The sequence below is a fragment of the Symphalangus syndactylus genome, chromosome 20 (genome assembly GCF_028878055.3).
Source record: "Symphalangus syndactylus isolate Jambi chromosome 20, NHGRI_mSymSyn1-v2.1_pri, whole genome shotgun sequence".
NCBI lineage: Eukaryota > Metazoa > Chordata > Mammalia > Primates > Hylobatidae > Symphalangus > Symphalangus syndactylus.
The window spans coordinates 16,872,998-16,887,039 of record NC_072442.2 but is presented as its reverse complement, the minus strand read 5'-3'; the positions used below and the strand labels follow the sequence as shown (position 1 = coordinate 16,887,039).

Genomic DNA, 14,042 nt, shown 5'->3' with positions numbered 1-14,042 from the left:
CATTAATTTGCTCCCAACTCCACTGCAAATCAAATGGGTAGATAAACACCCAAGCCTATCCCTTGTATAGCAAGGCCATCTGTAGGTACTGACTGTTTAGGACAGTAATAATGCGTAGTATATGTTGCAATTGAACTCTTGAGGGTTTTTTCCCTTACAGCTGGGCCCTTTCATAAGATTCACTTCCCGTTAATTACGATAATCTAACTCGGAACTCGCACTCTGTAGGCTGAAGACGACTGAGGTGTTTTGCCTGATGTCTCTCTATACCGAACTAATGACCTAGAAATTAAAGGCTTTGAAATGTATTCCCAACCCCCTGATTCATGGCCTTTCAGTAATGCAGCTAATCTGAGGTCTTAAAATTAACCGCCTCACAGTGAACTGGAAAGGGCAGCGCTGTGACTAATGCCACGCTGCTGATCTGGTTTGCCAGGAAAGGTGAGTAGAAAAACACGGAATATTGGTGGGGCGCGGTGGCTCACGCCTGTAATCCCAGCACTTTGGGAGGCCAAGGCGGGCGGATCATCTGAGGTTGGGAGTTCGAGAACATCCTGACCAACATGGAGAAACCCTGTCTCTACTGAAAATACAAAATTAGCCAGGCATGGTGGCGTATGCCTGTAATCCCAGCTACTCGGGGGGCTGAGGCAGGAGAGTCGCTTGAACCAGAGAGGCAGAGGCTGCGGTGAGTCGAGATCGCGCCATTGCACTCCAGCCTGGGCAACAGGGGTGAAACTCCGTCTTAAAAAAAAAAAAAAAAAGAAAAGAAGAAAAGAAAAACACAGAATATTACCATCTTTCTCTAGCAGGGTATATTAGAATCTGTTGGTTTTAGGAACTAATAACCTTTCCCTGGCCCTAAATTACCTAACCGGCACCTTGAGTCCAATCTAATCCAAATGGTTGCTTTTTCAATATTGCTTCCTTTTCCAGAAGCTTTATTCCGTGACTTTTAGGTTGAAGACGCAAACTAAATAGAGTTGAAAATCAAGGAACTAAATAATAACTCCACTGTACATATACACCCCATTTGGTTTCTCCATTTATGGTTTCCTATAGGTTGTGTTCACCTTTTGGCTCTCATGAATAATGCTGCTATAAACACGGGGGCACAAATAGCTGTTCACATCCCTGCTTTTCATTCTTTGGGAAATGGAGAGGTGGAGTGGGAGAGTCAGACACATGCTGCCACACCATGAACCTGGAAGGCACGATGCCAAGTGAAATAAGCCAGTCACAAAAGAGAAAGTCTGCAGAGTACCACTCAGAGGAAATACTTAAGAGTAGTTAAATTGATAGTAGGACAGGGGTTGCCACGGACCAGTGGGAGGGGGATTGGGGAGTTACCGTTTAATAGGCACAGAGTTTCACTTTTGCAGGATGAAAAACGGTGGGAAATGGGACATGGCAATGGATGCAAAACAGTCAATGTTCTTAATGCCACTGAACTCACTTAGAAATGGTGAAAATGGTACATTTTGTTACGTATATTTTACCACAGATTAAAACGACTCCACGCTAAGCCTTGTAGCCCTCATGTTTCTCGGGGAGAAACTCTGGGAGAGAGGATAGGCCTTTTGCCCAGCGCTTTCCAGAGAATGTGTACAAGAGACAGGCTCAGGAGGAGAAGGTGGGTCGGGCGGGCGAGATGACCCGAAAAGGCAGATCCACTTCGTTAACAAGGTCCACTTTCCTCAGGGATCTCCCGCTAGGTGTGAGCATTCTTTTATCACAGGAAAGCCTTGAGATTCTCCCTTGCTTTCACAACGCCCTCCCAGTCAAAGACGTCCCTAACGTTGGGAGCTCCCTGCCTAACCCATCCCTTTCTTTTCTGAGCCATATGCCGCATCCTTCAGAACCCCGTTCCCTAAGATTCTGCGGTCTTCCATGTTAGGTCCCGGCAACTGCCACACTAACCATCAGCTGCTCGGATCCCACCCGCCAAAACCCAGAACATGTGGGCGCGGGGGCGGGGGGTCGTCCTCAAGCGCCCCGGAAGTCACCACCCCCCGTCGCCAGCGGAGGCGCCCGGGCGGGGCGCACGGCTGCGATTGGCTGGAAGATGGGACGATGCGTTACGTGCGGGGATGCGTCCCCCTCCCCGCCGCTCCTGCGCGCAGTTAGCTTGGGGAGGGGCGGAGCGTGCGGCCCTGGGCGGCCGTTACCCGGAACAGTGTCTGGCCTCGGGTCCCGTGACCCTCGGCGGAGCTGGCGGGAGGGGGCGGGGGTGGGAAGAGGGCGTGAGGAGGGAAGGGGAGGGAGGAGAGAGAAGGGCGGAGTAGGAGGGAGGGGAAGGGGGCGGGGTGGAAGAGCGTCACGTGATTCGGCATGGAGGCGGTGGCGGCGACCGGGAGGAGCCGCCGGGGCAGAAGCCGCACTTGTTAGTGTTGGGGGAGGTGGGGGCGGGGGACGCCGACACCGTCACCGTCACCCAGGGACGCCGAGGAGAAGGCGGGAGGGGGGTGGGGGCGAGATCAGGCTCCGACCCCCCGCCGAGGGGATGAGGGGAGCATGGGTGCCAAGGAGTCACGGATCGGATTCCTCAGCTACGAGGAGGCGCTGAGGAGAGGTGAGGGGGGAGGGGTCTGGGCGAGCTGCCTGGGAGGCCCGCGACGGGCAGCCTGGAGGGTGGGTGACCTGGAAGGAGAGGGGAGGTTGAGGGCGTGGGGCGCCTGAGGCGGAAGGGAAAGGCGGCCGGCCTTGGGGAGTATGGTGGGGGAGAGAGGTCGGGTGGGAAGCAGCGTTTGGGAATTAGGGCCGTTTGGAAAGGGGCTTGCCCTGAGAGGGGGATCGGCGCTGGCAGGGCAGTGCCTGTGCTCCCTGGTGGCGTTGTGATCCTGGATGTGTCCAGGGAAGTCCTCTCCCCGTTTTCTTGGGCGGCTCCAGCCCTTCCAGCCCTACTCATCCTTCATTGCCATTTTCTCCTATCATTCCTTCATAAAAACCTCCAATAACATCCTAACCTCGTTCCTAACAGCCTTAGCTGGAAGGGGGCGAGGAGGCGGCTGCAAAGCGCTCCTCTCTGCTACTGGAAGCCCCTTCGTATCTGGGGAGTCCCTGCCTTTTCCGAGGGCCTATGTCTGTCTCTTGAGGGCTGTGGCCATCCGCTTCTGCCACCCTTCACCGTTTGAGCGGCTGACTTTGATAAGAACGATCTGAAATGAAGTTGTGTTTGAGGTGAGATGAGACTGGACAGCTGGCGTCGCCACCAGACCTTGTCTTAGGTTTCATCTCCTCCGACGTTGACCAAAGCTTTTGACTGCACTTGATTCCCAGTTTTCACTCCATCCCTCTCCATGAAATGGCATTGGGAAGTCCAGCATTCAGATATTATGTTAAAGCTCCCTTTAGAGACTGGCCTGGCTGCCAGTCCCGGCCTGCTGCTTATTGGCTCTGAGGCAGTGTATTGTTGGTAGCCCCAACCCCCTACCACTCACTCTGATACCGCTGTCCATGATAACTAAAGCACACGCTAACTGGAAGTGTCTCTTGCACAGTTTATGGCCGGAATGTCTTAATTTTTCATGACTGGGATTTCAGTGTGTGTAGCTCTGTGCATGCTTGTGTTTCTTTTAGACATTTAATGGATATTCTTGGTAAGAAGTGAAAAAACATTAAGAAGATTAGGAGCTAGGCATTATTGTTAACAGGTTTCCAAGTCAAGAAATCAGCCATGCTCCAGGTGGTTTTAGTAGCTAAGGATATAAAATGGAAATTAGATTAAAAGACGGGTATTCAAAATGAGGCTTGAGAAGTGAACTCTTGTTCGTATATAGGAAGAAGAGGGGTAAGTTCAGTTGACCATCCCTGACAGTAAGATACAGAATTGAGATGTATTGGTGGTGGTGGATTTACCAGAATAACACAGATACGCCTTTTATGTCTTTCTTTCTTTTTCCCGTGTGGAACAGTATAATAATTGTTTTTATGGACAATCTCACTTGATCTTTTTCTCTGCCCCAATATGAGAAATATTCCAAATTCTTGATGTGTTTCCAGCCCTAGTAGGCTAGTCATTTCCGGGATGCTGTTGAGCCTGACAGGTCTGGCCTCAATTAGGCAATGGCTTACATGGCATGAAAGAGGACATTAGTCAAACTGATTTACAGCTTCAAGGTTCAGAAGTGTTTCTTAAGTTTGAGGGTGTGAATACTAGTGATGTACCTGGCATTGAGAAATTCTAAAATTAAACTTGTATTCAGCTCTAGCCTGCTTAATCTCCTATCAAACTAAGATTGTAAGTTTGTAAATACAAATGAAGTTAATTGCATTTTAAACTGATCTGACTGGAAGGTTTTTGTTTAATTTCTTATAGTGTCTGCCTGTTGAATTTTAAAACATATATTTGAAGAGATAGCAAAATATTTGTTAAGAGCTTATTCGTAACTATTGGAATGAATTTATGGTTGTTTTTTTTTTTTCTTTGAGACGAGTCTTGCTCTGTTGCCCAGGCTGGAGTGCAGTGGCGCGATCTTGGCTCACTGCAAGCTCTGCCTCCCGGGTTCATGCCATTCTCCTGTCTCAGCCTCCCCAGCAGCTGGGACTACAGGCGCCCGCCACCACGCCCGGCTAATTTTTTTGTATTTTTAGTAGAGACAGGGTTTCACCGTGTTAGCCAGGATGGTCTGGATCTCCTGACCTTGTGATCCGCCCGCCTTGGCCTCCCAAAGTGCTGGGATTACAGGCGTGAGCCACCGGGCCCGGCCAGCATGAATTTATGTTTTACCAATTTGCTTTAGAGGAAAATTAAAGCAAAAGAGAGCAGCAAGTTGATAAAATTGTATTTCTAAATGTAAACCAGAAGACCCCTTCTTTAAGCATGGTACAGTTTAGTAAATGTCAGACTTTAATATAGAATTTAAGATTACAGAAAGAGTTTATGTAGCTTTTTTTTTTTCCGAGATAGAGTCTCGCTCTGTCGCCCAGGCTGGAGTGCAGTGACGTGATCTTGGCTCACTGCAATCTCCGCCTCCCGGGTTCAAGCCATTCTGCCTCAGCCTCCCTAGTAGCTGGGACTACAGGCGCATGCCACCACGCCTGGCTTAGTTTTTGTATTTTTAGTACAGATGGGGTTTCATCACGTTAGCCAGGATGGCCTCAAACTCTCAACCACAGGTGATCCGCCAGCCTCGGCCTCCCAAAGTGCTGGGATTACAGGCGTGAGCCACTGCGCCTGGCCCCAGAAGCGTTTCATAGAGCTAAAAATGGCTGGAACCTCTTTTGGGCACTTGAAGAATATAAATAGTTGCTAAAACCTGCATTCATTGGTTTCATCTACTTGTTTATATTGTATAAAATGAATGGGGGAAAGGGTATAGGATTTGACAAACACACATTAGTCCGGTGTGCAAAACAAGCTTGACAGAACTACAGAAATACTTGTCTCCTTGGCTTTACTTAAAATTATTGAATGCTAAATAATGCTTAGATGTGATTAGGTAGTATTTAAAAAATAGGCATATATTACCACATACAAACGTGGAATTGCAGGCAGTTTATCTTGCAAAGTGGGGCCTTGGAAACGAAGTGTTGTGTTAATGACAGATAACACTTACTGGGCCTGAGTGGAAGGGCAGTCTAGTGACTTCAGTTACATTTTAGAAGCACCTAGAAATTAGGAAGATTGGTTTTTGCACACTATTTTAGCTAGACTGTTTGTCAGTTGTCTAAACCTTAATGTTTTCTAAAAGTGTACATTTAAACACTGTTAAGGAGATGTATTACTGGTAGCTTTTATTTTTTGGCTTGAATCTCTCTTTCTTAAATATCTTGAGTAAAACACAAGGAAAGCCTTGACTCTTGTTTATATTGCGTGTGTTTTCTAAGGAAGTACACTTGAACTTCGTGGATACGGGAAATTTGAGCAGCACGTTCTTCATCTTTTTATTTCACCTCCTTGTTGCATCTAAGTTTGTGGCTTGTGTATTCTTAAAAATGTATTTTAAATGCTTGGAACACAGCATTCAAAAACTGTTCAGTGAAAGATGAGTTGCATTTTAGATCCTTTTACAACTCTAAGACATCTTAAAAATCTTTACCAGTTTTTTAATTCTTCTGTTTCTGTCCTCCTCTGTCCTTCCTTTCATCTTTCTGGAAACAGGATTATAAGGCGATGTGTGTGTGTTCACGCGCGCGTGTGTGTGTGTGTGTAAGAATCGGCTCAATTAAAATGATTCTTAACCTTTAAATTGTAGTAATAAAATACAGTGGGTGAATTTCTTCTAATCCCTTTCTTTAAAATCTGGCATTTATATTGCTCTTAGTAGCTGAGTGATGAACTATAGTGTCAAAAGGTTATGTTACGGATTCATATTTTAAAATGTCCTTTTGCTCATTAATTCAGCAGATTTTTACTAAAGGCTGGGTGTGAATTAGGCACTAAGGAAATGGATAACCAAGACCCCTCTCTCTAGGATCATATAGCTTTGGTCAGTGATCTCCATTAAGTGTATATAGACAATCTCCAACTTACAATTTAACTTTACGATGGTGCAAAAGCTATATGCTTGCAGTAGAAATCATATTTCAGTGAAGTATTAATATTTAGTATTAATAACCATAGTAGTATTAATAACCATAGTTCAGTACACTAATAAATTACATGAGATTTTCAACGCATTACTGTGTTATTTTGTCCAACAGTATGCTAATGTAAGTGTTCTAAGCATGTTTAAGGTAGGCTATGTTCAGTAAATTTGGTGTATTAAATACATTTTTGAGTTAATGATATTTTCAACTTATGATGGGTTTGTTGGGAGGTAATCTCATTGTAAGTTGTATCAAAGAATGTAAGCCTATTCATAGAGGATGCGAATAAAATACTAGAAATTCTGTTTAGAGTTCTAACTTGTGTATGTTTAATAATGCACATAATATGTTCAAAAGTAGTATATATGCGTATCATTTATAAATGATTAGCTTATGGTATATTAAGTGCTTCAGTGCAGTAGGAGGAAGTGCTACGGAAATATAGAGTGTGTATGGGTGTCTCTGATGGCCTGGAAGTGCAGCTAGCTAGCACTGTGCTCATTTTATAGTATATGCTCAATAATTGAGTGTTAAAGGATTTAATTTCCTAGTCGCTTATAGGTAGTTGTGTTTGCTAGTGGAATAATTAAGCATGTAACAGTTGACAATTCAGTACTTTTCATTTTGCTTATCCACCAGATCTAAGATGCTTTAAAACATTGACTCCCAACTAAGATTTTGTTCACCAATTTCTCAGTATTAATCTTAAAATTTCATTAGATTTATACTACCTATGATGTGATGTTAGCTGGTTTAGCATAATGTATCATTCTGTACACGGAAATTGAATTTCACAGTCAGTACCTTCTGGGATGTAGTATTTATCTCCCTTATTAAAGCACTTATTTGCCTTCCTATGAATTTTTAAAATTCACCAGTGAACTTTCTAGCATTAGTTTGGAATTGTTGGTTTCGCTTAAGCCTTTTAAAAGTATACCTAACCAGATCTTACTATTTGTAAAGGAGAAAAATGGGGCAGTTTTTAATTAGTCTGCTTGTACGTAGTCACCTGAGTGGTTACAAAGGTGCTGTTTTCACTAATCTCACTGTTTCACTAATTTCACTGTTTTCACCCCACTAATCTTTAGTTCATAAGTTTGGTGTGTCACTGACAAAGAGGAGATAAATATATTGATGAACTCTGGATTTTGGGGGATGAGCAAAATGAGGGTGACATCACTTGCTCGTTAGTGAGCTCCCCATTTACCAAACTGGACAGCTCTTGTTTGTTTTTCCTTGTTCATTGTCTCTCTTTGTGCTTAGTGAGACTTTACAGTGACAGCACTCGGGGTTGCCTTCCAGAAAGATGTGTAAGGAAGTTAGAGTTGGGATTGTGATGCCCAACCCATAGCCAGATATTTTCTCAGGACGAGAAAAGGAAGATTTTTGGCACTTGATTATATGCTTGGATCACTGGAAAAGTTAGAGAAGTGATTATTATTTTTGTTGTCACTATAGAAAAATCTGTTTTTGCAGCACCAGAGTAATGCTAAGAGTTTGAATTAGAAGCTTTAATGTTAAACAGCTGCAGTGGTGGAGGGATTTTTTTTTTTTTAATTTATGAACTAAAAATGAGTAGTTAGATAGTGTACTGAGAAGATTAAGGTGGGACTGACAGTTCTTTTTATACTGTATCCAGGAAGCATGGCTTCTCCTTTCAGAGCTTGTTTATGCTTCTGCTTTTGCTTTTTGGGCCTCGTGACGTATTTGTGTTTAAGTTGAGCAGTTTAATATCTTTCTGCATTCCAATAAGTCCTCTCATTTAATAATAAAGAACTCTTGGAAGTTAGAGGTATGTAGTTAATTATTGGCACAAAAGCCTGATAAAAACTAGCTTTTCAAGTGTTTCCTTTATTGTTCTTTCCGTTTGTTTCTTTTGTGTTGTGTGTGTGTGTGTGTGTGTGTTATGCAGCAATAGAATAGAATTTTCTTTTATAGTCAAGAGATCTATCCTAAGATGTATCTATTCAAAGATGACCAGAATTCAAGACCTTCCCTTAACACTCCTCTTTATTAGGGACTTAGTATTCATTAACATAAAGCTCTTTTTAATTTGTTTTTATTTTATTTCTTTCTTTTCTTTCTTTTTTTTTTTTTTTTTGAGACGGAGTCTCTATTGCTCAGGCTGGAGTGCAAGTGGCGTGATCTTGGCTCACTGCAACCTCCGCCTCTCGGGTTCAAGCTATTCTCATGCGTCAGCCTTCCGAGTAGCTGGGATTACAGGCACCCACCACCATGCCCGGCTCATTTTTGTATTTTTAGTAGAGACAGGTTTTACTATGTTGGCCAGGCTGGTCTGGAAGTCCTGACCTCAAGTTACCCACCTATGTTGGCCTCCCAAAGTGCTGAGATTATAGGCGTGAGCCACTGCTCCCGGCCTATTTATTTATTTTTGAGACAGAGTCTTGCTCTGTCACCCAGGTTGGAGTGTAGTGGCGCAATCTTGCCTCACTGCAACTCCGCCTCCTGGTTCAAGCGATTCTCTTGCCTCAGACTCCAAAGTAGCTGGGACTACAGGCGTGTGCCACCACACTGTCACGCGCATCCATGTGAAGAGACCACCAAACAGACTTTGTGTGAGCAATGAAGCTTTTTAATCACCTGGGTGCAGGCGGGCTGAGTCCAAAAAGAAAGTCAGCGAAGGGAGATAGGGGTGGGGCTGTTTTATAGGCTTTGGGTGGGTAGTGGAAAATTACAGTCAAAGGGGGGTTTTCTCTTGCTGGCAGGGGTGGGGGTCATGAGGTGCTCAGTGGGGGAGCTTCTGAGCCAGGAGAAGGAATTTCACAAGGTTAATCGCTCAGTTAAGGTGGGACAGGAATAAATCAAAATGTTGGAATGTCATCAGTCAAGGCAGGAACCGGCCATTTTCACTTCTTTTGTGATTCTTCAGTTGCTTCAGGCCATCTGGATGTATTCGTGCAGGTCACAGGGATTATGATGGCTTAGCTTGGGCTCAGAGGCCTGACAACACCTGGCTAATTTTTGTATTTTGTAGTAGAGATGGGGTTTCGCCATGTTGTCCAGGCTGATGTTGAACTCCTGGCCTTAAATGACCCACCCGTCTCTACCTCCCAAAATGCTAGAATTACAGGCGTAAGCCACCGTGCCCAGCCAGGCTCTTTATTTTTTTTATTATTTATTTATTTATTTTTTTTTTTTTTTGAGACGGAGTCTCGCTCTGTCGCCCAGGCTGGAGTGCAGTGGCACAATCTCGGCTCACTGCAAACTCCGCCTCCTGGGTTCACACCATTCTCTTTCCTCAGCCTCTCCGAGTAGCTGGGACTACAGGCGCCTGCCACTACGCCCGGCTAATTTTTTTGTATTTTTAGTAGTGACGGGGTTTCACCATGGTCTCGATCTCCTGACCTCGTGATCCGCCCGCTTCAGCCTCCCAAAGTGCTGGGATTACAAGCGTGGGCCACCGCGCCCGGCTTCAGGCTCTTTATTTTAGGGAATTTTTTTTTTGAGATGGAGTTTTGCTCTTGTTGCCCAGGCTGGAGTGCAATGGCGCAGTCTCGGCTCACTGCAACCTCTGCCTCCCGGATTCAAGCAATTCTCCTGCCTCAGCCCTCCGAGTAGCTGGGATTACAGGCACAGTGCCATTATGCCCGACTAATTTTGTATTTTTAGTAGAGACGGGGTTTCTTCATATTGGTCAGGCTGTTCTCCAACTCCCGACCCCAGGTGATCCACCCGCCTCAGCCTCACAAAGTGCTGGGATTACAAGCATGAGCCGCCACGCCTGGCCTAGGACGGTGCTCGTCACTACCTTGTGAATAAGAGTCAGGAAAACTGATGTTTTGAAACCTTGCCTATAACATGTTTCTTGGGGTACTAGACACTGGACTGCATTAAAAGCAAAACTATGCTAAAATGGGATTTTACAGAGGAAGTTCTCCAGTGTCTTTCATTTCTGTAAAGAAGCTTGGTTGCCCCAGCATCTTATCCTGTGGCAAAAGCCTTTTAACATTTGCTATGGTTGCCTTTTGGTAATGACTTGTGAAAGGGTCTGGAGAGATTACATTATGGAAAGAATCCTTCTAACAAGATAGGCCTCCACTAGTCTTTCCCATGACAGCAAATGGCATCACTATTGCAACGCAAGTACTAAATTGAAAAATCTAGATATATCCTCAGTTCCTCCCTTTCTCTCACTTTCTGACCATATCCCCTTATCTCCAGTTAGAATCTGTCACCAAGTTTTATTAGTTTGGTATTCAGTTTAGTCTGTTAGCTTCTGCTTAATTGCCTCCACTTTAGTCCCCGCTGCCATCATCTTTTGCTCCAAGACACTGTGCAGTAGTTTCCTAGTTTCACACAGTCAGTGTATTCTTAAAATCCAAACCAGATCTTGTTATTCCTTTCTTTAAAGTCTATAATTAATTTTAAAAAATACAGTCTTTATGGTTGTCTACAAGGCTGTAAATAATTTGGTTCCTGCTTAAAACTCCAACCTCAGTTGTAGTAATTTACCCCTTGCCTCCTATACACTAGCTACACTAGCCATCTTCTTGTTCTTGGAACCTATTCTGGCTTGCAGCCTTTGCATTTGCCGCTTTCTCTCTTCCTGGAAAGACTATTTATGAATTTTTACATGTCTGGCTCATTCTCATATCTGATGCCCACAGCTCAGATGGCCTCAAGGACGCATTCCTTTATCACCTCATAGAAAGTGGTATTTGTCTATCACTATTGTGCAATATTCTGAACAGTTTGTGTACAGCCTTTATCATAATATGTAATTATCATGTTTATTGTCAAATCTGTTGCTGAATGCCCAGTGTCAGGATAGGTTCAGTGCCTAATGTATTTTAAGTGCTCAGTAAATATTGGATGTCTGGATGAATGTATAAATGTATAAATGATGGAGAGAAGATGTGGAGAGCTTTCATGTTTGTCAGGTCGGGGGGTAAAAAATAAAGATAGGGATCGAGTTATACTATATGTATCCACCTCAAAATTTCTTTTCCTTTCAGCAGCTTTTAAAAAGTTTGTGCTTACAGTTTTTTTTTTTGCTTGTTTTTTTTGTCTGTTTTTTTTTTTTTTGGGATGATGTCTGTCTCTGTTCCCAGGCTGGAGTGCAGTGGTGTGACCTCGGCTCACTGCAACCTCCGCCTCCTGGGTTCAGGCGATTCTCCTGCTTCAGCCTCCTGAGTAGCTAGGACTACAGGCACAAGCCACCACGCCCAGCTAATTTTTGTATTTTTAATAGAGACGGGGTTTCACCATGTTGGCCAGGATGGTCTTGATTTCTTGACCTCGTGATCCACCCGCCTCGGCCTCCCAAAGTGCAGGGATTACAGGAGTGAACCACCATGCCTGGCCTGTGCTTAAAGTTTTAAATGATAGTAAAAATAAACAGTCGTAAATATAGTATGTAGTTTTGTCTGTTTAGTTCAAATACTTGAAGCTGATAAATAAATTCCTGAGAGATTAGTATGGGGTAAGTATTGTACTTATGAACACTTGAGAATGTCTTTTGGTTATATATAAAATTTAATAATTTTATTCCTGAAATAATCATTTTTATATGATGACCTTCATGTACTTTTCATTTATGATGACAAGTATTATCTTACTGCCATATATGAAGTTAGAGTTGGAAAGTTATTTGCTTAAAGTGTTATCAGAGTTATATAAAATTCAACACACAGAGCTCTCTCTTGGTTCTAAATAATCCAGGTGATTTTAAATTAAATTTTATGATTAACTTTTTTTTTCTTGGTCTAAGACTCTTTTTCTCTTATATTCCATGGCTAATGCTTCCCTCCCTCTTTTCTTAGTCTTTTGGTTTTTGTTTTTATTACAGTGGTATATGCACATAGTTTAGAATCAGATGGGAATACAGGGCTTGTTATGAAAATGGTACTGTTAGCTGGGCATGGTGGTTCAGGTCTCCCGAATTGTGGGGACTACAGGTGTGCACCACCACACCTGGCTAATTTTTTTAAATTTTGCAGAGACGAAGTCTCACTATGTTGCTGGTCTCAAACTCCTGGCCTCAAGCCTCAGCCTCCCAAAGCATTGGGATCATAGGCATGAGCACTGTGCTGCCTGGCGGAGGCCTCTGAGAGAACTTGACATCTGGGCTTAGTTTTGACAGATAAGGATCTGGCAAGGCAGGTAGTTTGAGGGGAAAGATACATGGCAGTTTGTTGGTGAGCTTATTTCACTATGCCAGCCTCTGGAGATAGAAATCATATACTGGCTGTAATTTCAAGACACTAATAATCTTGTCGGGGTTTTGCTTCACAGAGAAGATGCGTAAAATTTGGTCTTAAAAATGAGTTCACCATGCACACATACACACAAAAAAACTAAATACTGCATTACTCTATGTATGAGGTTCCGAAATAGGCAAAACTAATTTATGGTGAAAGAATAATGGTGACCTCTGAGGGTCGGTATTGACTGGGAGAGAGCAGGAGAGAGCCTACTGGGGTGCTGGAAATGTTCTGTATCTTAATTTTGCATGATAATTACTTGGATGCATCCCTAAAAATTCAGTCAAGCTATATAGTAAGATGTGTGCAGTTTGTGTAAGTAATAGGAGAGATAAGAGGGGGAACCTGTGGAGAAGCAGAACATTTCAAGATCTAGAAAGCAACATTTGCAAGGGTACACAGTGTTCAGACAGGGACCAAATCATAGAAACTACTAGGGCTTGCCATGCTGAAACGACTGACTTCAAACCATAGGGCATACATACCTTCCACTGAAGAAGAGCACCTGAGTAAAATGACTAGAGGTGCATTTCAAAGATTATTCTATTGGAAATATAAAGAATGAATTGGAGGAGTAGGAGGCAAATAGTCCAAGGGACAGATAAAGACCTTTCTTTTTTTTTTTTTTTTTTTTTGAGACAGTCTCCCTCTGTCACCCTAGCTGGAGTGCAGTTGTACGATCATGGCTCACTGCAGCCTGTACTTCCTGTGCTCATGCAATCCTTCCATCTCAGCCTCCCAAGTATCTGGGACTCCAGATGTGTGGACCACACCTGGCTAATTTTTTAATTTTGTCGTAGTGACGGGAATCTCACTGTTGTTTCCCAGGCTGGTCTTGAACTCCTGAACTCAGTCAATCTTCTGGCCTTGACCTCTCAAAGTGCTGGGATTACAGGTGTGGGCTACAGTGCCTGGCCTTATTAAAATGTTGACGTAATAAATGGGACTACCTAGTGCTGTGCTTTCTCCTTAAAGGAGAAAGCTGGCAGAATACAACTAGCAGTAATAATCTGGTAAATTGTGCTTTCTACAGAGTAAATTTTGTTTGTCTCATGACATTTATGGAAATATTCAAATGTTTCAGGAATGTAAACATTTAAAATTTGGGTTATAAATAATGCCTCCTGGCTCTAAAATTATCTGAATTCATGAAGCAATCAGTAGTAAATATGAAGGAAAAATGAAACACAGCCTTATATGCAAAGACAAGCACAAATTTCTAATTCGTGTTATAATTTGGGTGCCCACCTGGTTTTGAAGGTGAGCCTTGGTTTGACTGGTTCTGAG

At 43.4% G+C, this 14,042-nt stretch overlaps 1 protein-coding gene across 5 annotated transcripts in view; it reads left to right on the top strand.

Annotated features, from left to right (window-relative positions):
• Positions 1 to 14,042, top strand: part of USP32 (ubiquitin specific peptidase 32) — a 244,540-nt gene that overhangs the window by 28,345 nt on the left and 202,153 nt on the right. For 3 of the 5 annotated variants that reach the window (XM_063628464.1, XM_063628463.1, XM_055257784.2), the window contains exon 1: positions 2,310 to 2,572. The exons of 1 other annotated variant lie outside the window; for it this stretch is intronic. In XM_063628464.1, the coding sequence (XP_063484534.1) occupies positions 2,515 to 2,572 (58 nt within the window). In that variant the 5' untranslated portion in view covers positions 2,310 to 2,514. Of the gene's footprint in view, positions 1 to 2,309; positions 2,573 to 14,042 lie in introns of those variants that run through there. One more of the 5 variants, XM_063628466.1, reaches the window with a different exon arrangement.